We start from the raw sequence: 25,615 nt of genomic DNA, 5'->3' as shown, positions 1-25,615 counted from the left end.
GCTCTTGGTAATTAGTAAGCAGAATATTCCACCACTGTTTAATAAAGTTTACAGGCTACTGTTTGGATTGCTGAGTGTGCTCTCAGGCTGCTCACTAAAATGCTTCTGAACTGGAATGGAGCAGAAAACTTTGAGACTTGATGAAAAATGTCTTCAAAAGTTACGAGCGCACCAAAATCTGTTGTGCTGAAATATTCTTAGAACAATTTTATTTTATTTTATTTTAATTTTAAAGATGTATGAACACTACTATGTAGATATGCACTGTAAAATGGAGTGGGGCTTTAATACAAAAAAGGGGATGAGTTTAGATTGAAAATAGGTTAAATATCACATGACTGGAGACTCAAATATGATTGATGCTTGAAAGCGTATAATACCTATGTAGAATATCATACAGTCTGAAAAAGGAAAGGCATTGAAATCACCATCAAGTATGCCTTGTTGTGGGCTTTCTGAATACTTCCCAGTGTAAGAAACAACGCGTAGTTCCCAGTACATTTATAAGGTGAATCCTTTTTTGCCATTATTCTATAGACTTAGTTTTGTAGCATATTCAGTAAGATTTTTTTTATAGGCACACATATGCAATGATGCATATAAAAGTTGCTGGTTTATGCTGCCTTGAAACTATTTGGTTAGAGGTGCATTAGTTATTTGGAAACTAATGCTTCCTGTTTTCATTTTAGCTGCTATTGAGACTGGGCTGATAACAGCTAGATGGAAGAGTCCTACACAAGGGTGTATGTGAAATGGAGAACAGCTTGCCTGGGAGATGATTTGGATTATTGTGCTGTAGGTCAGTAGCGGATCAGGGCTCCTAAAAACTACAGAAAATGCAGAAAGCTTAAAAAACAAAAACCTTAAGCAGATTTGTATTTTGAAATGTGAACGTATTAAGACTTTCTGTAGTCCACATAATCAGCAAGTGAAATCACCTGCCTCTTTCTCATTGCTCTTGCACATGAAGCAGCTGTCAGAAAATTTTCTTCTTGCTTGTGTTTGTAGGTTAAGACAGGCTTCGCATTGTTTGTGACTTCTGTAATACCCAGAGAATTCTTAAGTAGAAAATGGACATTAGGAGCTAGTGGGAACTTTCATACCCTGTTTCAAAGGTCAGAGAAAGAAAGGATTACAGAAACTATTCAAATGTATCACAGCGTACATCAGTGATGCTCTGTAGAAGTCTTAAACAAATGGGGATGTGAAGTAATGCTTCTATAAATAGCTGAGTGTCCATCCATAAACTTCTACTGGAAAGGCATGGAATGAGATGCCTGAATCTCTGCAGATGGAATTCTGGGTGTGGCAGTGCTTACCCTGATACTGAGAAGTGAGGAAAAGTGATTTTTTTTTCTCTTTTTCCCACTGGCCACCGTAAAGATAAGGAGGGAGGCTCTTCCATCTTCCTTTTACTGCTGGAGTTTAAAACAAGAGCAACTTTCTCAGCTGCTTGGAGTGGACAGTGCGAACACTTCCTGACTAACTTCAGATATAGCAACCCAAACTACTGTGAAAGAGTTCTCAATTCTGGAGTATAAAGGCGGTTCCTTTGTATAAATACAAGCATACATCCCTTTCCTGTTTTAAGAAAAAAAAAACCTTTTCAATTCATCTACCAACGAAGGAACTCGCAAGCTGTGGTGAGAGCACTATGAAACGGTCCTAGAAAGCAACAAAAAATCTGGTTCCTTTACCAGGATCAAGTATTTGGCCACTTGGCCTTTTGCCTCATAAAACAGATGTTAGTATTATCTCTGATATGTATTGCTGCATTTATAATGTACAAAATAGTTGGCTGCTAAACATGATGGCTCAATTAGAGTGGAATGTAGACTCTCAGCTCTTCCATTAGTTTTGTAATGGCTAAAAATAGCTCTGCTAAAATATAATGAAGTTAAATGGAGTAACGCAGCGGTTGTCTGTGCTCAGAGCTGAAGTTGCCAGAAACAGAGGGATCTTTTTCCAGGCATAATTATCCATCCCAGAAGTAAGGATTTTGATACATGGAGTGTTTTGTTGTGCTTTTTGAGTGAAATAAATTATTGGTTTGGTTGTCTGTTTGTGCGTGTTTGTTTTTTTACCATTGTCCTGACCTTTGTATATTACCACGAAATTCCTGTTTCCTGGCTGAGGATTCCTTTTACATCCTTTCAGTGACTTGCATTTTCTAACCTGCATGAACAGTACTGAGAAGTTCCAAATTGCACTGACTTATTTTTAATGTAAGGGTTTATAACATCCTTCTCCTACAGTTTACTGGGAATATGTAACATTTCAGGAACCACAGCTTACCAATTGTGGTAATAGCTGATACTGTAATTTGTGGATGGGCAGAGTGGACAATCTGTGAATTATGAGGCAGATAATAATACATTTTAATTAAATAATAGCAGCTATTTTATAATTCACTTACCATAATGCAGGAAAACCACTTCACAAATGTGAGTGGACCTGCTTGTCACTAAGTGCCAATAACGTAGGTTTGGATTCTTTGGGTTTTAGACGGTGCTGTTGTGATATTTCTCCTTAGCAATTAAAACTTCAAGTAGGAATTTAAACATGTATGTTTATTTTAATGTTGACGTTACAGCCATTGAAATTGGATAGTTGCAATGGTAACTGCATTATGGTAAGTATATTTTCTTAGATTCATGCCCAATAAACTATACAGCCTTTGAACAATGTACATTGTATTTGAGGAGTTACCCAAGTCATAAGGCAACCAGCTGTGACTTATGTCTACCTGCTGACCTTTTTACCTTTGAAAACATCTTCCACAGAATAAAATATCATATCCTGAAGCTTGGATGGTGACTGTTTTCTCCAGCGTCTTGAGCTGTAAGTGTAATGTTATTCTGGTTAGACAAAATCAGATAAGTATTTCATATAAAGAATCAATATAAGTGTTTATATTGGAGCGAAGTAAAACAGATTTATACTAACTTTCTGAAGCAGCAGGAGTGCTTTATCTTAGGTGTTTACTTCAATGCCTGCTTCAACAGATACCTTATTAGTTACCGCTTATTTGGGGAAGAGGGAGAGCAGTCATGGTTTCTGGACAGATTACTGGCTTCTGTATTGCATGTCATTAGAGGTAAATTCTCCATACGACATCTGCGTGAACTTATTTTTATCTCAAATAGTTCTGAATCATATTAATTTGTATTTATCTGCAAGGACTTCAGAGCAGTAAAACAACTGCTGGCACCAAACTTGAGCTTCATCTGACGACAGGGAAATTCACCAAGTCAAACTTAGACAAACCTGGTGATAAGAATTGCTCTCAAAACCTTTTTTCATCTCTAACAGTTATTCAGAATGTGTGTTAGTTTCTGAAAGAAATGATACCACACATACCCATTTGTAATGTTTGTTTGGCAAGAATATTAAAATACACCCTTTATTTTGGAAGTGCATATTGTATGTATTCTATAAATTTTAGGCTATCAATATGAAGTTGTTCTTGTATTTCTATGATATAGAAAATTACAGATGTTCTCATGATGATAACAGTAACTCCATGCTTATCTGAAAATGGTTTAAAAGAACCCACTAAACTCTCAATGCTTATTTTTTACTAGCAGTTTACAATGAAAAATAATTAACCATTCTGTAAGTCATTTTTGCTTTATATTGAAAGAACTGGTTTGTGCTTTGGAATTTAAAAGAACTACTACTGCCTGTAGTCTGGTTGAAACCATATTATTTTAAATGGAGTTTTCTTCTAAGTATTTGTTCTGCTTCTTTGTCTTGTTACACTGACTCAGTTACAGTAACACCACTGATCCCATCAGTGTTTCACACGCACATAAAATTAAGAAGCTGAATTATAACCAGTACAGCAAGGTCTCATAAAAGAATGGAGAAATGACATTACTGCAGGCTCAGTTTCATATCCTGGTCTTCTTCCTGGTCACGTGTAGTACAAGTTGTGACAGCAGGCTGTATTCATTGTATGGGAAGTTTGTGCTGTCTCTTCCAAATGTAAGCGGGTCAAGTTTGTTTGTGATGTGCTGGATTCTGCTGCAGTTTGTTGGTTGGGAGTAGGAGCTGCAAGTTAGTTGTAGAAATTGGGGAACAGCTGAAGTGCCCATATGCAGTGATTGTTCTTAGCACGGCCATCTCCTGAACTCAGATCCAAGTGCTTGCTTGTGCTGTGCTGGAGCCTTCCTCAAGTCCTCACTGTCATAAGAGAGGCAATGGTGGGGATTTTCTTTTTATGTCCTATTTCTTACAAGTCTTTTTGGAGGTCCTTCTCCTTGCTTAACACATCAGGAGCTGCTATGGTGAGAAGCAGCTGAAGGCAACATTTCTTAAAACATTTTCTTTCCCTTCCATGAAAAGCAAGCTCTATCCTCTATGTGACTTGCTACAGTTAGTGCACAGCACTGCCACAGTTCTGGTTCTGTCCTGCAACATCAGTAATGAACTTCTTGGGTTAGTAACCTTTGGCCTAATCAGGGACTGTTGTTGGCTGCAAGCCTAGGTGGGAATGAGGAACCCTACACAGCCAATCACTGAATGTTTAATTTTGCTTTAGTTGTAGAAGGTTCTTTTAAGGCAGAAGGGAAAGAAAAGATACCACTTCAGAAGGTAGCTCTGTGCTACCTTCTGGGCACCAGTAGTTGTTTTCAGTCCTCCCAGTGCAGTGTTCTCGCAGGGCACAGTGTGCATGTTGGCCATCCCTGTTTTAAGGAGCACTTCTTTGCACTTACTGTACCTCTTGTTGGTGCAGCCAGGCGCTCGCTGTATGCACACAGGAACTGAACCCCATTTAATGAGCGTCTTACTTGAATTTATCCATGTATAATGCAATGCACCAGAGTTATTTGTACCTTAAGCAGCCTCTTGCTACAAAGAAGAGAGCTGTGACTTGGATTAAGTTTAAATCCTTGTTTGTAATGTGTTAGCATAGCAAACTGATGCCAAGATCTATTAAGCCTTCAAGGTTTTTTTGTTCTTGACATTGGGTAAGTGCTGAGAACACAATCGTATTTCCTTTTGGGCAGGAGGAAACAGTAGTTCCAGGCCAGACTGTCACAGCTGGTTTTATGAATGACTTTGGGGAGGGGGGGAAGGAAAGTCAGCAATTGATTAACATTGTTCTTAAAATCAAAGACTGCTTTAGTTTCAGGAATTGCTATATCAGGCTTCTGGGACCTCAGCAGTTAGTTCAGAAGAACAACTTTATTTTATCCCTTAAAACATAATACAGAAGACTATAATAATAGGCCTAGTAGTCCCAAATCTGCATTTCCTGCTCCTCAAAAAGAAATTAAAAATGGACATTTTGTCTTTCTGTATTATGGTAACTGTATTATATACAAGTATAAACAGCCAAACATTTTTGGCTATACTTGTCAAACAGGTTTTCTTACGTTTCAGCAAACTGTACTAGACATAAAATGGTTTCCACAATTAAAGTGCATATAAAAATGAACATGTAGGAAAAATGTATGTAGTTCTACAGTGAGTTTTTGTATAGTCTTTTTTTTCCTTGAGGGCAGGTTGATTGCAAGGCACTGTGAAACATAAATGATATTGTGCCTAACTACTCAGTAGTAGGTGCTAAGCATGCTGTTGTTTAAGACTCTGCTTACATTTCTTTAAGAATTCCTAGCAGAATTCAGCAACCTGCATTCTTATCCAGTATTCTCTAAGATGAATCCAGTGGATGAACCAGTGTAGCTGTACTGTGCTGCTAGAAGCAAGTCTTTGGCAGTTATTAATGCCCAGGATTTTAACCTTATCTTTTTCTTCTAAAAGGTGGCAATTTGAGGATCTCGTTTAAATTGGAAGTCATTCTGTCTATACAACTGAAGCAGATTCTCTGATATATTCATCGTCACAATAATCTCTTCTGACTCTATTACTAAAGGACAGGCTCAGCCCACTACCCAAAATTTTCAGCGTGTGTACTTAAAATTTTTCCCAGGCATATAGAAATTGAAAGCTAGGATCTTGAGTTCATCTGTGCAAATAGATAACCTTTGAGCCCACAGTCAAAGTGAGGCTGAGTCACTAGGCTATAGCAGTAGGACACATATATGTGGTTCTCTCTCTCTGCAGTATTACCTAATTTGTGGTCCTTGATGATTAATTGCATTAAACGTAGTTTGTTTCATTACATGCTGAAATGTTTCCGAAATCTCCAGTCTGGCAAACAAACGTGCATTTTCCCACTGCAAAGAAGTATTCATCACTGCCTGAAATTGCCTTTCTTACAGCCTAGCAGCAGGTAGTTGCTGTCTGTGCAGAGAGGTGGGTCCTGGGCACTCTGGTGTGTTGGAGGGACAGACATCAAAACATAAGCAACACATAAGAGAATATTTTTGAAAGAATATTTAGTTCTAACAAGAAGTTTTTGTGATATCTTAAATCAAGTACCATCAAAAAAGCTTGAACATGCTGTGTTTTAAATCATTTCTCAGTTTAAAACGGTTTGGACTTGGGGAGGTGCCTTTCTTAAAAAACCTTAACCCTCTTACTCAAGTGTTAGAAGTTGTGTCCAGTGGTGTCTGTTGTCTCTGTTTTGAAGCAGAGTACCACTGAGGCTGCTCATCTGTCTGAGACGGGGTCCTGTCTCCAGCCATCCTTGTGTCTCAGCAGTAAAACATGTCAGTGCACAAGCAGAGCAGCTTCCTTTGCAGAACACCCTCCTGCTCTATTTTCACAGCAGTCTTCAGTGTCTCTGGGTTCATGCTTTCCTCCTTTGAAAATTGTTTGTTTCACAGTGACCTTTGTGCCACACGAGATGTGTAGATAGCCAGGTGACATGACACTTTTTGTTTGTAAGTGGCATTAACTCTGGATGACAAGAGACAGAGTAATGCCTGTGGGTTTGTTTGGGGTTTCTTGTATTAGCTCTTAAAAGTTTCTGCTCAGTTCTAGCATAGCAGGTTTTGTGAACTTTGCATGAAATGCTGCATCCTGACGCATTGGTAGCCATTTGGTGGTCTTGTCTGTATATAAGTGTATATAAATAAGCAATATTATATTTATGTGTATAAGTACTTAATAAGTACTTAATATTTATAAAATAGCTATTTTGTAACAACACTGAAATGCATAGGCAATGTAACCAGCTACCAGTGGTAGCATCCACACTGTTGATGTCTTAGAAGCAGCTTAAAGAAAGACTGTATCCTGAAACTCCAACTCTAGGAGTTGTGCTGAGACTGTTCTGAGAACTTGACCTTCATTACTGGAGTCTGAAATGCAAATCACTAATGATCATGAGAGGGCTCCAGAAACCTGTTCATTGAAGAACACAACACCCTTGAACAGCTGAGATGCTGGGCTAGTGAAGGGATGAAAAACTCCCCTGTAACAAAATATCGTATTGTTCAATAGATAAATGACTGACTGAAGTCTCTTCAGGAAACCCTAGTCTAGAATATTTCTGAATTATTTATATTCTAATTACATTGTTCTGTTTAAGAAGTGTACGCTCTTGGCATATTCTTAGCATACTTTAGGTGCTAGTATGAAAAAAAAGAGATTTATTTTGTTTTACATCTACTTTTCCTCCTGCAAACTTGAAAAAGTGAAATATCATGCTTTGAAGGAGGTAAGATGACATGTTTATTCCTAGAATTCTTGCAGAGTGACTACAAATTGTCATGACTTAAAAATACACTTTTTGTACATATTTACAAACACTGTTTTGATCTTTGTTTTTAAAGGCTAGATCATAGTGTGCTAATCCCTACATTTTTATCTGTTAAAGCAAACAGGGAGATCAGAGATACGAATCTAATTTGGGTACACTCATTACTTAAACACGAGCAAAATAACATACAGTTGCTGTATGAATTTAGATTCAGTTCGTGTTGAGAAACAACCGAAACCACTCAGCATGTGATCGTTGGTTTCCTCCTTGCTGGCTCTGAAGCTTTGGACTGGTTGTTTGCTCATCACTATTGATCATTTGTAAGGAAAAAAATGTTGATTCTTTTTATATGCCTATATATGGAAGCAATGTCATGGATCTCCCAGTACAACTATTAATAGCCTCTCTACATATGCATAATAAATAATTTATTTTAATCTGCACTAACAGAAATGCACTTGCAGGAATGACAAGTGCCTTTTAAATATAAATCTGCATAGTTTTTTCCCCTTGCATGACTCACTGAGTTTGTCATTTCTGACTTGTTTGTTTGCTGTCTCTTTCACAAACAGCCAAATCTTGTGGCTAAGTGATTATTCTAACTACTTTTAATAGCTAAGAATCTTTCAATTGCTACCTCTTCATATTAAAAGTGATAGAAGTTTTAATAGCAAGTGTCTAAAGATGAGTTAGTAAAGCTTTTAAACCATCCTTAAAAACTGGGAGATTGGATCTTTCTTATCGTTAGGGGAGTCTGTACAGATTTAAATATTTTGACTAGCATTATCTGTTGATATGCATGGCCCAGGCAGAAACTCCTGATCCTCATCTCTCCAAAAGTAACTAACACAGAACTCTAGAGGATTCCTTACTCCTGCTGATCATGGAACTACAACCTCAGAGCTTTCCCCCTTGTTTTATTTTTTGTTAATTAATGTATCATATCGTGAAGTGACTGAAGATGTTCATGTGTTGATACAAATTCAGCATGTTAACTTTTATTTCAGTTATTCATTTTGAAGAAAGGGGTTTTTGTGTCTGAAGTGTGAGTCAGTGAAGTAGATGCAGAGTATATCTAGAGATTTTGTGTTCTGGGAGCTCATTAAGATTTATTAGCCTGATGCTGTTCTTTCTGAACTCCTTCCCAAAAGTTGTTTTTTGCATTACCAAATAAGAATGACAACCAATTTAGAGTCAAAATGTTAAGATTTTTGATCATCCCTTCATATTGCTCCCTGCCTACCCAAATATCTCGACAGTTCTGTTAACATGATGAGGAAAGCATCATGAAGGTTTTTTGGTTGTTTTTTGGGTTTTTTTTTTTTTACTTTTATTTCTAATGAAGTTAATAGTATAGAAGTTAATGAGAGTTAGTAATTGTTAGAATTTAGTCTTATTTCCTGTTTTCATTTGGTCTATTAAAACACACAAATCTAGAAAATTATAAATGTGGGTCATTAGCTCTGAGGCATATAAATGCTAGGCAGGCAGCCATGACAAATCCAGAAGTATTTAAATCTGTTGCTGATAAAAATAGGCACAGTAAAAATGTCAATAAATTTAAAATTAACCTCCTGTAAAATGTAACCCCTGTTAACATGTAATGTCTTGTGAGATTGTTGCTTTAGGGCAGCATGTAAGTTAGTACATGGTCTTAAAAAGTAAGTATTTAACATACAAAAGCCAAAAGCCCAGTCACTGCAATTTGCAGCATATGTTGTCAAGAAACCATGTTCTCTGGTAGTTACATCGATGTTTTTCTTTTCAGGGGGACGCCAAGAGTCTTCTGGTCTCTGAGAACCTGAGCACTGGCCAAAAGTTGGACTTTTCAGATACAATGGTACAGCAGAAGCTGGATGAAATAAAGGACCAAATCAAACGGGAAATAAGAAAGGAACTTAAAATCAAGGAGGGAGCTGAGAACCTCAGGAAGGTCACAACAGATAAAAAGAACTTGGCGTATGTGGACAACATTTTGAAAAAGTCAAATAAGAAGTTGGAAGATTTGCATCATAAGTTACAGGAGCTAAACGCACACATTGTTGTAACGGATCCAGAAGATGTTACAGGTACTGTACGTTATAATGATGGCAGTTTACTTTTGTTAGTTTACATAAGCTATTGCCTGTTTCAATTGGGAAAAAACTGCTCTGGAAATGAGCAAGCCTGTAGATGGAAAGTTGGTTACCTGTGTATGCTTGTTAGTTCTGACTCAGAAATAAATGTCCAGTCCCTCTGAGTTGAAAATCGTTTTCTGGGGAGGAGTACGGACTATTTGTTGATGTGTGAAGATGAATGTAATCAGTGTTGATTCTTCACTTTCAGTTATTACCATATTCATATATTTTCTCAGTCACAGTAGTATCATCTAGTGGCTTTTTATTATATAGGAGCAATTTTCAGTATGAGATATCCACAGTGAAGTTGCCCTTTTTCAGATATATTGAAATTGTTTTAATTAGTATTTTCTGTGGCTTGGTGGTGAGTTGATATTACTTTATAAAAATATCAGGCTTGGTATTTTAAGATGGAATATTGTGAAAGCGAACAGTCCTTTTTCAGCTTTATGGAATGACTTAGGAGGTGCTGCCAGCCTGCTGATTTCACATTACATGGACTCTTTCTAGCAAAAAGTTAAAATAAATGCACACATGCCACTGAAGGTGTTTATAAAGTGAGTGCCAAGCCTTAAGAAGCTTGGGCAGTAGAATAAAAAGACCGCATCATCCTTCATTTTCTAGAAAGGTCGGTTAGGGTGAGAATTCAGGAAAATACTGGTAAGTGATATCAGGAATGCATAGTATCTGGCCCTGTAACATGCTAGGAAAATGTTGCAGTGTCTATGGTACACTTACACAATGTGTTCTGCATTTGTTGCTTTTGAGGTTTGAGAGAACAGTTATGGGGGGGGAAGAGGAACTAGTGAAGCAAAATAGTTGCTGCAGCATGAAATGAGAACACATACAATAATGTATGCTTCAGAGATGGCTGTTGGGTTTTGTAGTAGGGATGAAGTGTTCTGTTTCATACTGGCTGAGGTTTATGAAATTCCTCTTCAGTGTTGAGGGTAGAGGGGCCTTTAAAGGAACAAGCAGAAGGGAAGAGAAAGAAAATTAGATGCAAATTCTCTAGAGACCAAATATAAAAATCTTTGTAGACATAGATGTGAGAAATGAATCTAATAGTGGAACCTGAAAAGCAGATGACACAAAATGTACAAAAGGAGTGCCCCCTTCCAGGGCAGCATTTTAAAACTGTCAGAAGGAGCTAATCAGCAGTGTTGTCCTTGTGTCTGTGCACATCTCAGGAAATACAACAGACCTTTAGAAAGCGCTTAGTAGTTCTAGAGAGATTTAGATCTTTGGGTGCAAATAAATAATTAACTAATGCTGTTCAGGTCCTTGGTAAGTTTCTGAAAATGCCAGCAGTGCCCATTGCTTTTGTGAATAATGGATAGCAGCCAGGCTCATTCTGCCCTTTATTCTACACCAGAGACTTCATGAAAGGCTTAAGGAGTAGAAGATCAAAGTTGATAATCTTATGTGCTTCTAACTGCTTTGGATGCATGCTAAGCCCCTTAATACCTTAATACTACGTTTTTAACTTTCATTCTGTTCAAAATGTTATTGGCAGATAGCCTTTACACTCTTAATTATTAAAATACACCTGAGAAAAGTGCATTGTTTCTTAACTACTTCAATTATTGCAGACTCCAAAACTTTATTGAGATCATTTTAAAATCAGAGCAGCTATTCCACTGTAAGACTCCTTTTAATATTTTACAACCCTCTAAGAAAAAAAAAAAAAAAAAGATTTAAACCATCCTTTCTTAGATCCACAATCTACAACTATCCACCTCTCCAAAGCTGAAATTATTGAGCTTTTGTATCCTGTTTGCCTTATAATTCAGTTGCCTGTCTCCTTTTTTGTTCATGGTCACTAAGTCATACGGGGAAGGGTTGTCAGTCTGCAGACAGACTGAATGCTCACTAGCAGGTGCATTTCATCTGGGTGTTTTTTGATTTTAATATTGAAGTTTTATCTCAGTAATACCTGAAGTTCAAAACTATAGGCCTTGGCAAAGTAAGGCTGATAGTATAAGACTTAGAACACTTAAGCCTACTCTGTATGTATAAAATATTTGCATAATATTCAACAGATACATAGAGATGTGGCCTCAAACATCCCTGTCATCTGACAGCACAGCTCTGTGAAGAGGTCACAGCTATCTCAGCTGGTAATTCTTGCTTCTGCTTCAGACTGACATCACAAATTTTATAACCATTTCCTCTAGTACATAAGAGTACCAAGTATAAGTGCATTAATACCAGACATTAGCTTTATTCTAAGTTGCAGCTTTTTACTTCAGCTTGTATTTCACCCTTTTCTAGTCTGATAGATACAAGTTATTTAAAAGAGTGGAGGATGTATATGGCAAATTTTTAGACTATGCAAAATGTTTATATGGAAAATAAGGTTAACAAAACAAAACTGTGGAAGTCAAGGCTTGTATTCTCTTTATATACTTACACTATTTTATACTTTTGGTGGGGTGGTCCTAGGTTTTCCCAGTCTTCTAAGTATGTTGTAAAGGTTACTGGGAGTTTTAAGTAGCAAAGTCAGGACTGAGATCCTTCAACAAGTAACACTGAGAATAGCTGTCTGTAAAGTAATGATCCTTCTGACCTGTCAGGCCTGTTCTCTGAGGATTTTTGGACTGTTTCTGTTTCTATTGCTTGACTGAAAATGTATAGTGGTGGCTTCAAAAAGTCATTTAGTCTCTTCTTGTTGCAGTATGTGAGAAGTGGGTGTGAACATATGTTTGTAAAGTGCTCTACACTTACAGCTGGGAAGTGTCACACAAGCTGTTGTGACTCTTACTGCTGCTTATGGTGTCAAGCAGTGGCTTGCATTACTTTTTTTTCTTTTTCAATGAACCACTAATTTGTAGTGCAACTGCTCTGTAATCAGCACAGTGTAATTTGTAATTTATGTAGGTAGGTCACTCTGAAAGTACTGCCTCCTATTTATTTCCAGGGAAACAACAACAGATACAGAGAGCACAATAACACTATTTGGCAGAGCACATTCTCAGCTACAAAACAGTATTTTCCAACAGTCACCACCATTAGCTGTGCATTTTCACCAGCCACAAACCACAGCCTGCATGCCATGCTCGTTTTTAAAAAAATAAATAAAACAAACAACCTGCACCTCTGGAGGTGGCCCACTGTCACTGTTGCCATTGCTAAAACACATCATCCACCATTTGGTCTCTATAAACGTTCAGCCAGTGTCAGTGAATGTCAGTGGATACCATTTCTCTGCTTGGAGGCATTGTTTTCATAGTAGCCCCCATAAGTTAAAACCATTGAATGTAATCTTAATAAATCTTTAGTAGAAAAACGTGTCATTAACATTCAGTTTTAAATGATTTGGGATATTTTGATGGTATCTTGCCTTGAGTTGAAAGCTTTCCACGTCCTGATCCCATAGGAAATTATTTTCCCAACTACTTAAATTGGTATTAAACCTTAACCAAGAAGTATATTTTGCTTAAAAAAAACCTGTATCATTGAGTGTGAGGATAGATATGGCAGCTGATCTGTGCTTCAGAAACAACTATAACCATAATGTATGTTTACTTTCCAGTATGAGGTTGCTGGTAAATCTAGATCTGTTCTGGAAGTGAGACTTTGCACCCAGGTCTGTCCTTATCATGCAGTGGATTAGTCATACTGGGATGCAGGGTTTTAAAATTCAGGTGTCAGCAGTTAAACGTGAAGCAGAATGCAGCAATATAGATAGAGTAGGACAAGTGTAGTAACCGTTACAACTGAAAATCAGGGAGATGTATTTGAATGTATGACATGAGGATGTCATGTCTTCACTCACAGACATGAGAGCATTTTGTATTGTTAAAATATACTTCTGCATATTAGCACAGATTAAATTGATATTTTTTCATGTGTCTAAAAAGTCACAGTAGAGATTGCCCTTTTTAATATTATTCAGGGAGGTAAAAGGTTGTACTGGCTTACCTGCAGCAAGGCGCTGATTTAATTAGGTAGGGGTTGCAAGTTGCAACAAATTTAGGTCAGGTATTGACTTTTTAGATGTCAGACTGTATCTACGGTACTGATATTTGTAAGAATTGTAACTTTGGGGAACCTCAGTGTGGAATAATGCTTTTGAAGCAGTGTTGAGACAATTTGCTGTCACTTTTTCAGTAAGTCAAATTTGCCATTAAACAACTGAAATTCATTTCAAATTGAAGCCTTTTTTCCAGGAAATCAGTGCTGGATGTTCTCTGTGCACGCAGAGCATCCACTGCCGCCTTGGACTTGCACACAGCTTAGTTCAGTGCCATCACATCTGATTCCCTGTCTGCTTCTTTTTTTCAACCCCAGCAATTCCTGAACAGTCTTTCTGTTGGTTATGACACTACATTAAATGTCCTCAAATAAATTAAAATTGTTTCCCAACTTGTCACTGAGCTTAGCAGCATGCTGCACTGCCATCAGAACCAAAATGTGACAGTTACATGGGCTCTTACATTTCATACTGAACTTGTTGAATAAGCTATGTACTTGCCATGTGGAGAAGTCTTCAAAGAAAAGAGAAGCAGTCTAGAAAAAGTAGAATTGTCACTACTCTAATAGGGATAGCTTAGAGCAATAGTATAAGGTCATTTAGAAACAAGGAGTGTTTGCTGGTAAGCGTTATGCAGACTCAATCGAACTGAAGAGGTTCTCAGAAGAACAAAGATAAAAGTGTTAAGATAAACACTTCAAACCAAAAAGTGCCATTATTCTGATGCAGTCCAGACACTCTAAAAAAAAAAAAAAATCCATTAAACCATTACTTTTTACTTCAAGTCATATATTTTCATGAAAACAGAATGTCACAGGTCCTGGGGAAGCAGTATCACAGCTCTGGCAGACTGGCTGTGTGTTAACAGGCTGCACAAAACTCTTTAATGTTAGCAGCAAAAATAACAGGCTAGGTACATGAAATGAAGTCTAGTTCACTTGAAATACATCTGTTACTTCATTTGATACTCAAAATGTCAAGAGAAAAATGCTTAGGGGCACTAATCCATTGACCAGAAGATCTGTTACTGTCTTATGCAAAGCTAGACTTGAATACATCAGAAGTGACAAGTCTTGTGCTATCCTTATTGACCCACTAACTTGGCAAACTAGAGAGTCTGTCATTTTCCTTGGTCGTCACTTATCTTATGTCAGTGAATTATCAATTTGGTATAAATACTTAACTCTTCAGCTTTAAGTATGTACATAAAATTCCATTGATTGCACTTATATAGATGAATTTATTACTTATTTGTATTACAGCAATGACTAAATGTTTCCAGGTGAGATTCAAGCCCCTCTGATTGATGCTTTACACAAATAGGTAATCACTATAGTATGGCTAGTTATGTCTACTTAGGTTGTAAGAGATACAAAGAGAGGGAAACAGATGTAGCTTGTAGGGTTGCAGCTAAGATTGTCAATGCTTTCCATAATAGGACCTGTTTGGCTGGCTGACTTAAACTTTAATCTGAATTCTTCTATAAGAAGCTACCTCAGGCTGTTTATTGTAATGAGGCTTGGGGGGGAAGGAGTCACTTGGAAGCCATTTCTGAAAAACTTATAGTAAACAATCATAATGTTCCACGTTCAGAAGTTCAGCAAGCAGCTTCTGTGACATAAAGATTTAAAGAAAAATGTCCTAATTATTAGTCTGTACTGCAGAATTTTTCTTTGTTGCTGCTTGCTAACAAAACATATAGTAGCTCAGTTTCTACTAAACGTAAGTCCACGAGTGCAGACCAGCTCTTTAGATGACCCAAGTAGGTGATGTGGTTATACCTTCACAGCACAGACAGGCAGAGGGAGATAATAGCAGCTGCATGGGCAGCCGGAATTGTGGTATTAGTGCTTGACTTGCAACATGAGTGTTGTTTTAATGCAAAGGAAGAGTGCTTGTTTGCATCTGTGAAAGCTGTGAAAACAGACTTCAGGAGAACCACAATCTTCCCCGTGGATCATCAGAGGACTGGGATCTTTAAGTGGTAGAGGCCGGCAACATAAATCTAGAGTTGGTAAATATTCATTTACAAAATTATTCTACTTTATAAGGAGACCTGACACTGTGACTTTCAAGTTTCATGTTTGTTTTAATTTTGAATAGATTAGTAGGTGAGGATTTGTTAAATGTGAAGACATAAGTAAGAGAAAAGCATGTTGTTAATCTTTTTTTTATTAATACCAGATTTAAGCTAAAGCTGTGCAAGTGCAGTGTTTCACAGACCAAGCCAAAACACTGAGGAGAGGAAGAATGAGAAAACAGATGAGGACTAGCACAGATTATTTTTTTTTTTAAACATCTGGTACTTTCTGTAGTACATTTAAGTAGTGAGCGTGCAGTAAGAGTCTTAAAGAGTTTTGAACTGAAGAGTGAATTAACAGCAGAGGAAATTAGAAGTTCTAGGTATATGAAAACTGTGTGCAGCCTCATCAAAGACTGCAGCGTAGAAGAAGGAAATTACATGGCAAACTCAAAAGTAAAATGTATTAAATCTCAAACATTAGTTATTAGAAGCTTCTGCAGAATAAATATGAAATGGCAGATAAGACACCCCTCGATAACTCACAGTTAATAATTTGTAAGTTACTAGTGCAAAGCCTGTGTTTTCTAATAGCCGAGAATGTCAGGAATTTGATCCACCATCTTAGTTTTAATTCAAGGAAAATTAATTAAAATTGAAAAAAGACCATACTGTTGATATCAAATAAACAGTCTTCAGGAGACCAACTAAAGTCATTTTTCTGTAGAGTATCTATTCCCTCAATTGTTAAAGACAACAACAACAACAAAACGTTACAGTAATGGATATAACTTACCCTCTTCTACAAAAAGTTTAAATGAAAAGTCTTTGGGCCTGTTAGGGAAGACAATCAGCCATAGCTAAAAGGATGGTCTTGTTGGAAATCACGGAATAATTAACCATTAGGAATTAGTCCAGTGACCACTTGTTCTCAGTTCATTAACAGTTCATGGTGTAGAAGCTGAAATAAGAGCCAGTGGTGAATAGACTTTTCTAGAGAAGGAAAACCAAGGTAAGGAGTTCAAGTATGTAATTTGTTTGATTGAAAACTAACTCGCATTCTATTTAATTAATCCAGCAAGATGGAGGTCTAAACACAGTAATATTCTCAAACAAAAAACTTCATTCTTCCCACAGATCATAGCTGTTCAGTGTATCCAATTAACCTGTGACTCAGTTAGCTCTGCAGAGCAAAAATCATTCAGTCTGATGTAGGAAAAGGCTCACGTTCTCTGTTCTTACTTTTGACATAAATTGTGGCTACAGTGGGCGTAGCTGTAATAATATGCTGAAATCACTGAGGAAATAAATCTACTTAATATCAGCATTTAGAATATGCCTATTGGTATTGAATAGTACTGTCCAAGTTTGTTGTAATTTTAAATCGAACTGTAAGAAAGCCTAATGGCAAAGTGCACTTTTAATTGACTCAAGACATGCCAGAAGAAATAAATCGCCTTTGAAACAAAATAGCCCAAGCTGCAAACCTGCCTATATGACCACTCCCGGAAGTGATTCATGTGAATTAGGACGTGTGTGGGAGTCACTGTACTTTGGTGAGGCTTTGCATGTTAAGGCGCATTTGCAGAGCTGCTGCAAAGTAGCTCAGGACAGGACAGTCAGTCTGAAGTACCGAGTGTGATGTTTGTGCTTTCTTTATCTATGACTTAATAGAACAGAAAAGTTTTTGGGGTGTTTTGAGGTTTTTTTGTTGTTGTTTGTTTGGTTGTTTTTTTCTGTTTGCTTTTTATTTTTTTTCTTTGCTCCACACACTACATTTTGCATTTAATTCACAGATTGTCCTAGGACTCCTGATACTCCAAATAGCGATCCTCGTTTTCCTACCAACAACAGATTGATGGCCTTAAAGAAGCAATTGGATATAGAACTGAAGGTGAAACAGGGAGCAGAAAATATGATACAGATGTACTCAAATGGTTCTTCAAAGGTAAGGCTTTGGAATGCTTAAAGAACGTGAAAATAATTGTGGAATTTCATATTGCTGCAGTATGAAAGTACAGTGTGTAAGCAGCGTGCAATTTTGCTGTTTTGGGATTGATTTGTTGTCATTAAGTAGCAATGTAGAATCTGCTACAGACTGCTAGGCTGTTTTTGTTGTGGTTTCATACCCAGTCAGGATACTTGCTAGACCCGGTTGTTTTATCAGTCTGTCCACATGCAATTCAACCTCCATAACAAATCCGGTTTACTAAATTTAGTATGTCTGGTAATCTTAGATCATGTGTGATTTACAAAGCAGCAGAGCTTGGTATTGAATCAAGTGGTGGCTGATGCTTTTTCTAGCCCCACTAAAAAATGTACGTCCATTAATTTAAAGTTAAGATGTGCATGACAATTACACTGAAAGTGATTTTGCCAGATACATTTCTGAAATGTCCATCTGATTTTAGTTGCCAGTAACAAGACTTGTACCAAAAAATGTGTTTCAGTAACAGATGGAAAATATTCAGATAGCATTGTTAGAATCAACATTGGTCCACAGATACGTGAAATACTTCCTCTCTTTCCCTCTCTCTCGTGTTTATTTACTGATTTATTTAACAGAAGTGTGGTATTCTAGAGATAGTTACCTGATAACTATTTCAAACTGAAATTAGTTCTCCAAGGGGTAGGGAAGGGGCTTGCTAACTCCTAGATGGGTTTGACTTATTACATAGTCTTAACTAGGTAATAAAATTCATCATATACGAAGAGAGCCCTTAACTCAACTGACTCGCCTAATTTTTTAATGGGGGTAGAAGGGGAAGAGTTATTTTGAATATAAGGTAATCACGCTTCTCAAATAAGTAGAACAATGTCTAGGGGGATCCTACTTGCAGCCCCTTTTGCTTTTGTTAGTTACTAATTACCTTTGCTTTCCTCTTACTACATCATTATGGAGATGAACTGAATCTCCAAACTAACTGACATAGGTATAACAAATAATAAGTAGTAGCTTGGTTGGTGTTAAGTTGGTAAATACAATTGAAATGTTTTAAGTTTTTATCTGGCTGGCCCAACACATAGATGAGATGAGTCAGTGAACTTATTCATAAGAAATGTTTGATTTGAAAAGTAAACTTCTGTAAATTGCATTGCTGCCAGTTAGAATTTATACTAACCAAAAAGTATTGGTGAGGAACTACATATTTCTGAATGAATTTCTTCCAGGGACTGGTGGAGAAGCAGATTACCTTTGTACCTGCCTACTCTTTGACTACTTTGACTACTCTTTGACTGCTTTGTACGTCTTGCTAAAACCACAGATTGCTGCTCACTTTCTGAAAAATCATTTTAGACTAGATGGCCCATAAGTGCCATCAAGCCCATGCCGACCTGTGAGCCAGCTGGTGCTGGTAGCCTTAGCTGAAAGTGACCTGTCACCTACTAGCCTGGGGCAGTTAGAAGAGGTATCTGCAGTGCTCTATGACTAAAGGCCGGGGAATGCAGTCCTCAGCTCTTGGAAACCCTGGAGTCTACGTCCTCTCGGGCCATGTACTTAACATCAGGCTAGTTCAAAAATAATAATCAGCTGATCCAAATGGATCAAAAGATGCACATGATTTATATCCCTAATAAACCCTCAGCAAGTAACCTTATAATAGCCTGAAAAGAACTTAACTAAACACTCAGGCTATAACATCAGCTTGCTAGCAAGCTTTGATCAGACTAGGAAGAAGAGGTAAATTCTGGCTTGCTTTATGACTGAGGCATGTAATTAAAGTTGTTGATTGAATCTTGTTCTTTCAATTGGCTTAAATGAGCTTACCAGTTTGGGTGTATGTGGTAACTGCGCTGGGGAGAACGAGCTGGGAACACAAGAGCATTGCCAGCTGCTTCAGCAAGCTGGATGGAAAGGACATGTGTTCATTCTCATGGTCATAGTACTATGTAGTGAGGTAATTCAGCAGGGTTTATACTGTAGGCTTAAGTATGATGATTAGATTGTAAAAAGCTGAAGTTAAGTTTCTGGATGAGGTGGCCAAAGGGGGCAGAAAATTCTCACTTTGAATCCAACACGTAATTGGGAACATTAAAAAGGGCCCTCTTTAAAATATATTAAACTATTTTGTGACTGTTACCCAGGCATACCACGATGGAATTTCAGATTTGCTGTATTATTTTCAAACCTAACTTTAATGGAGGGAGGTTGTATTTTGTTTCTTAAAGATTTAAAAAACAAAAAAACAAAAAAACAGTAGTCTGCTGATAATAATAAGTGTTATCTCACGTGAAGGTTTCCCATTTGAACTCAGACTGCTTTCTTCACTAACATTCAGCTCAACCTATTCTGACATGTTTCTGAGGTATTGGATCATTTTTCCTTGGACTTGCTGAGATCTCTCTGAGATCCCATGACAGCTTTTGCAGATCAGTTTATCAGGCACTGTCAGTTTCTGTGTGCACAAGAGATGCTTTGACATACTCTCCTTCAGACCCCAACACTAACGGAGCTGCTAAGTATAACACATCCATTCTGATCTTGAAGATGGGATGTTCTTTCCCTTGAAAACATAGGGTGAGTTAGAATCCCTAGCTAATTCAGTAATCTTAAATTACCTCAGCTTTACACATTGGTGCTCCTGAGCAAGTGCATCCACTGGAGTGACAGGATGTGGGAGACAATCAGATGAAGTAATGTGAAAAATTAGATAAAAACAAAGATGAAAAATGCTTTCAGAGTTTGTGTGCTTCAGGATGATGCATGGATGAAGTTTAATATAGGATTCTGACTTGTATGTAATCAATTAGATCCTATACTCTGCTGTAGACAGTAGCTATTTCAAAAGGTGATATTTATATTTGAGAAGGCACTCATTTAACAAAATTAAGTGTACTAATTAAATAGTTGGATAGCTGATGTGGAATCTTCAGCATAAGGACATTATAAACATAAGGCTTATGCTAGCCTTCATATTTGAAACATTGATTAACATTACAAATTAAAACCCAGCAGAACGTATAGTATAAAAAATATCAGAGTGAGTAATACATTTGATGCAAGGTCATATTAGCAATCTGTGAATGCAATGTTTTTTTTCTTCTCAGCACACTGATTTTTCTAACATTATAGTACTCACATATACTGTAGTGCCAATATTTCCAGCTCTGGGAATCTGTACTATGCAGTAGTTGTCTTGATGGGGATAAGGGGAGAAATAATTTTTTTTTTTAAGTCCTAAGTAGTTGCTAAGTTCATTTGAAAATTAAAAATTTTAGTATAAACCATGTTTACATTAAAATGGTTTCATAATGAGGTTATGGGGTGGTTGCAAAATGAGTTGAACAGAGTGGCCTTTGGGCTACAGCAAGTGCAGTATTCATCTATACTGATTACTGTTTGTTAATCTGGCACTGCACAGCCATGACAAATTGACTGCCTTAATTTTTCCCACGCTCCTTTTCTATTTGAATCTAAGTCAGATCATCCTTAAGTTACCTTGTAATTCCCTATCCAACAACCATTTGATAATCCATCATAAATCAAGTCTCTAGTAGCTCTGGGACCAAAAAGATTGTATACCCGAAAACCACATGAGGATATCTGTCCACGCTCCTGAGAGTGAATTGGTATTATTGATGAATCTGAAAGTTCATCTTCAGAAATGTTCTCCTCTAATCTGCTTTTCTTGTTACGACTTTTGATAAAAGGAATTGGGTAGCTCCATCTATTTGGGACAAAAAAATGTTGTCTTTAAGTTGCTGATGACATAGCTAGTGAAGTAATCTGATATTTTGTGTTTATTAATGGAAAAATTATCAGTTTGATCAGGCAAAAATAATGCAGAATTATTTATAATTAAATATAATGTGCTATGTGAGTTAACTTCATATTTCTAATGTTGAGATTGAAATTTAACTCAGGAGAATTGGCACAGTGATTCTTGTCTGTATTTAGTCTAGCAGATTTGGTTGTTGGAAGTTATTAGAAGAGTTCTTATATTCACAAGGGGGAAAGGGTTTAAACTAAAAGAGGGGAAATTTAGGTTAGACATTTAGGAGACATTTTTTACTCAGTGGTGCAGTACTGGCACTGCTGCCCAGAGAAGCTGTGGGTGCCCCATCCCTGGAGGTGCTTAAGGGCAGGCTGGATGGGGCCCAGGGCAGCCTGAGCTGGTGGGTGGCAGCCCTGTCCATGGCAGGTGGATTGGAACTGGGTAATCTTGGAGGTCCGCTCAAACCTAAGCCATTCTATGATTCACTATAAACTTGTCATTCTCCATAGAATGGAGGTATTTTGCACTTTATATATTGTTCTTTCTTCAGTATCAGCTTAAATATATTCATCTACACGTGGGTGTTTCTAGACTGTGTCTCCTTTATCCACCTTAAAACAGAGTTTCCACGGGAGTGGTTTGTAGTCTATAAATCAATCTGAATACCCTTTGATCCTAACCTGATTTCCTCTAAATTCTTGATGTGGTGAGTTGAATTAGTGTGCTATACCTAATGAGCTACATAGTTCTTGTTCCTGAGCAAGTGGTTTTTAAAGCTTTCTATGTATTGTACTGTGAAGAGTTTACAATATTATCTTTTTTGTTTCAATAGGATCGAAAACTTCTTGCCACAGCTCAACAGATGCTCCAAGACAGCAAGACAAAAATAGAAGTTATAAGGATGCAGATTCTTCAGGCAGTTCAGACCAATGAATTGGCTTTTGATAATGGTGATGGATTACAAAAGAAATATTAATCTTATTAATGTCAAAATACCACACAGATATGTACCTATTTGCACACAGAGCTAAATTTCTAAAACAAGGATTAGACAAACTTGCATGAACTGAAAATAGCAAAGTACCTTGAAGCTTATCGAAGAGAAATAAAGGCTCTCTTCATCATCTTGTTCATTCCTTATCAAGTCTGCTCTTGCTTCATAGGCTTCATTCTGTGTGTGTGTGTTTTCTCTGTTTTGACAATAACTAGTCCTTTAAAGAAAAGTATATACTTTTCACTATCCTAAAAAAACAACAACAAAAACAAAAACAAAAACAAAACAAAAAAAAACTGATGGAAATATAAAGCCTGTTTGTCATCCTTGAATAGATTGACCTAATTAGTACTAGTGAGAACAGAGGTATAGGGAAACTTTTATTATATTAGCCTTTAGGCCTGACTGGGAAGTAGTCCAAAAATTAGTATTTTTTTAAAAAAGAGATCCAATTTGAAACACACAGATATTACCCCATTCAAAAGTAGTTTTAAAATTGCACAATCCCTGAACTTTAATAGCCATGAGTGTACTAAAAGCTGTGGGCATATTGGTACATCTCTAAGTTTTAACCTTCATTTGTATGCATCTCATAGAGTACTGAAATTGTAATTGTAATTGTAAAATAATGCTCCTAATCAGGGCCCCAATATACTCTCTAGGTATTGTTTGTTTTTACAGTGGACTTGTTTTATTGCGGACTTAGTTTGTTTTTACAGTTATGACACTTCTGGCTTTCAACACCCCATCTTAGCACATGGATTGTGCATATTATTTGTTCTACAGAAAAACAAAGAAATCCACAAAATGTATAGTCTGCTTTCTAGCCTAGACTTACAAGAAAGCATGAGCAGGATAAAAAGTGTGCATCTGTGAAAGTGCATATTGTTTTATCTATAAATAGGTATTAACGCTAGAAAGGGCTTTCAAAGGCCTATTTATGTTCCTACTACTCCTAGAGATGAAAACAGTAAGGAATATATCTAGGAGACTTTTTCCATTTAGGAAATCTTAACGTCGTAAGAGGTGGATATTAAAAGCTGTTAATGCAAACCATTTGGGGGAAGACATTGTATGAGACCTCTTACATTCCCCATACTTGCTCAACCAGATAACCTGGCATTTAGTATGAAGCAAGAGAATTCTCAAAAACTGATCAGGGATAAATGTAGCTACAGAGTAATTTGAAAGATAAACCATCAGAATATGACTCAGAAATGTGCAAGTCTCAGAACTTCTTTCTGCCAGCTGCTGATGTTTGGGAGATTTGGCTTTATATGAAGGTCATTTATCCCATAGCTTCCCTAATGACGTCTTTTATTTCTTGCACCTTCTAGCAATTACAGCCCCACAAGTAGTAGTGCCTGTTTACTGGAGTGAGGTTGTGATTACTACTTTCATTCTTCAGAAGACTTTTTTTTTAATTAGAACTTCACTGTTATTTTTATGACATTCATAAAGCTTTTCTTCAGTCTACCAAAGCTGAATTTTTCCCCCTGTGTGCATTGGGGAGGGTATAATATATAAAGATACTAAGAAAGGGTGTGGTTTTCAGTGACGTCTGTTTATATTTCTTTGCAGCAAAACCTGTAATAAGCCCTCTTGAACTCCGAATGGAAGAACTACGGCATCATTTTAGGATAGAATATGCTGTTGCAGAAGGTGCAAAGAATGTGATGAAATTACTTGGATCTGGGAAGGTTACCGACAGAAAGGCACTTTCAGAAGTAATTCATCATTACAATTTCTGAAACTTTACTTTAAATGTTCTTTCAAGGGGGAAAAAAAACATCAAATATTGTATTTGTTTTTCTATTTTAAAAAGGCACAAGCAAGATTTAATGAATCAAGTCAGAAGTTGGACCTGTTAAAGTATTCACTGGAACAGAGATTGAATGAACTTCCCAAAAACCATCCCAAAAGTGGTATTATTATAGAGGAGCTTTCATTGGTCTCTTCACCCACATTAAGTCCTCGTCAAAGTGTAATATCTACTCAGAACCAATACAGTACACTGTCCAAACCAGCAGCTTTAACAGGTATGGGAGTTCTTTTATTTTCATTACATGGTATAAAACTAATCTTTAGTGCTAACTTTGTTGCCTTTCTGGAAAAATTTCATTGTTGGTTGTGTGGTCTGGTCTGGTTTTTTTTGTTTGTTTTTAGACAAAGGCGTTTAAAGTGAACAATACAATGTTTGTGATTTATTTGTTCACCATTTTATAATCCTGCTGAAATAGAAGTGAAGTTCTGGCCTTAAGTTAGGTCACCAGGGAACAATATTATGAGCATTCACTGCTTTTCATCTTCACATTATCAAGCAGTTTTAAAGGTGGACAAGTGTTGTTATCCCCATTTTACAGATGGGGAAACTGAAGTGCAGAAGGGTTAAGTGACTTCCTCTGGTCATATAACAGTATGGCAGAGCTGGAAATAGGCACCCAGACTTCCCCCCAGTCCCTATTTTGCTCACTGGACTACAGTGGCTTCCCAGAAGGTGAGATTTATGTTACTAGAAACTTGCTTATTTCTAAAGCAAAGAGGGCGATCCTAACAAAAATGCACAGTTATCAAAGCCCCTGTTAATGGATAGACTTAACCTACTGTGAGGGAACATACTTGTAAGCTTTATGCAATTTTTCAAAGTTGGGTCCTTCATTAGAAGTAAACTTTTCAAACAGATGAGCCAGACTTTAACAGAACTTTTAAGTATTTTCCCTCCTGATGCTCTCAAAGTAAATACTTTCGAACACTTGAAGATATGTTGCTTTACTAAATATACTTATTAAGTGGCCACATGTCTGCTAGCACAGACAGACATTGGTTTATTTCCTAAACAGTTCTATATGTAACTATTAAACCAATTATCAACAAAGGAAAAAGTTTTACAATCTCTAGCTTGAAGGTTACTCTCTTCAAGTGTGTGTAACTGATGCCAGAATTTCAAGTAGGGTTCTATTTTAAAAGAAAAAGAGGAACTCTTCTGCCAAGCTGCAGCAATAATGGACAAGACTACTTGCCCTACATTTTGTTACCAAAAGTAACTGAAGGTAAAAAGCATCAGAACCTCAGACAAGAGCCCATACGAGGATACATAGTGGAGAGATTGTATTTGACAAAAAGAAGTTCCCGCTCAAATGATCTATGAACAGGGCGTTATTAAAACAGCCTTTTTT

At 37.0% G+C, this 25,615-nt stretch overlaps 1 protein-coding gene across 1 annotated transcript in view; it reads left to right on the top strand.

Moving 5' to 3' along the window:
* Positions 1 to 2,823: 2,823 nt before the first annotated feature.
* Positions 2,824 to 25,615, top strand: part of PKN2 (protein kinase N2) — a 37,273-nt gene continuing 14,481 nt past the window's right edge. The window contains exons 1-6 of the mRNA XM_019618652.2: positions 2,824 to 2,841; positions 9,384 to 9,684; positions 17,525 to 17,676; positions 22,278 to 22,395; positions 24,021 to 24,166; positions 24,265 to 24,478. Of these exons, the coding sequence (XP_019474197.1) occupies positions 9,453 to 9,684; positions 17,525 to 17,676; positions 22,278 to 22,395; positions 24,021 to 24,166; positions 24,265 to 24,478 (862 nt within the window). The 5' untranslated portion in view covers positions 2,824 to 2,841; positions 9,384 to 9,452. The remainder of the gene's footprint in view (positions 2,842 to 9,383; positions 9,685 to 17,524; positions 17,677 to 22,277; positions 22,396 to 24,020; positions 24,167 to 24,264; positions 24,479 to 25,615) is intronic.

Source organism: Meleagris gallopavo, chromosome 10 (genome assembly GCF_000146605.3).
Source record: "Meleagris gallopavo isolate NT-WF06-2002-E0010 breed Aviagen turkey brand Nicholas breeding stock chromosome 10, Turkey_5.1, whole genome shotgun sequence".
Lineage (NCBI taxonomy): Eukaryota > Metazoa > Chordata > Aves > Galliformes > Phasianidae > Meleagris > Meleagris gallopavo.
The sequence above is the reverse complement of the archived record's forward strand: the minus strand, read 5'-3'. Positions and strand labels throughout refer to the sequence as shown.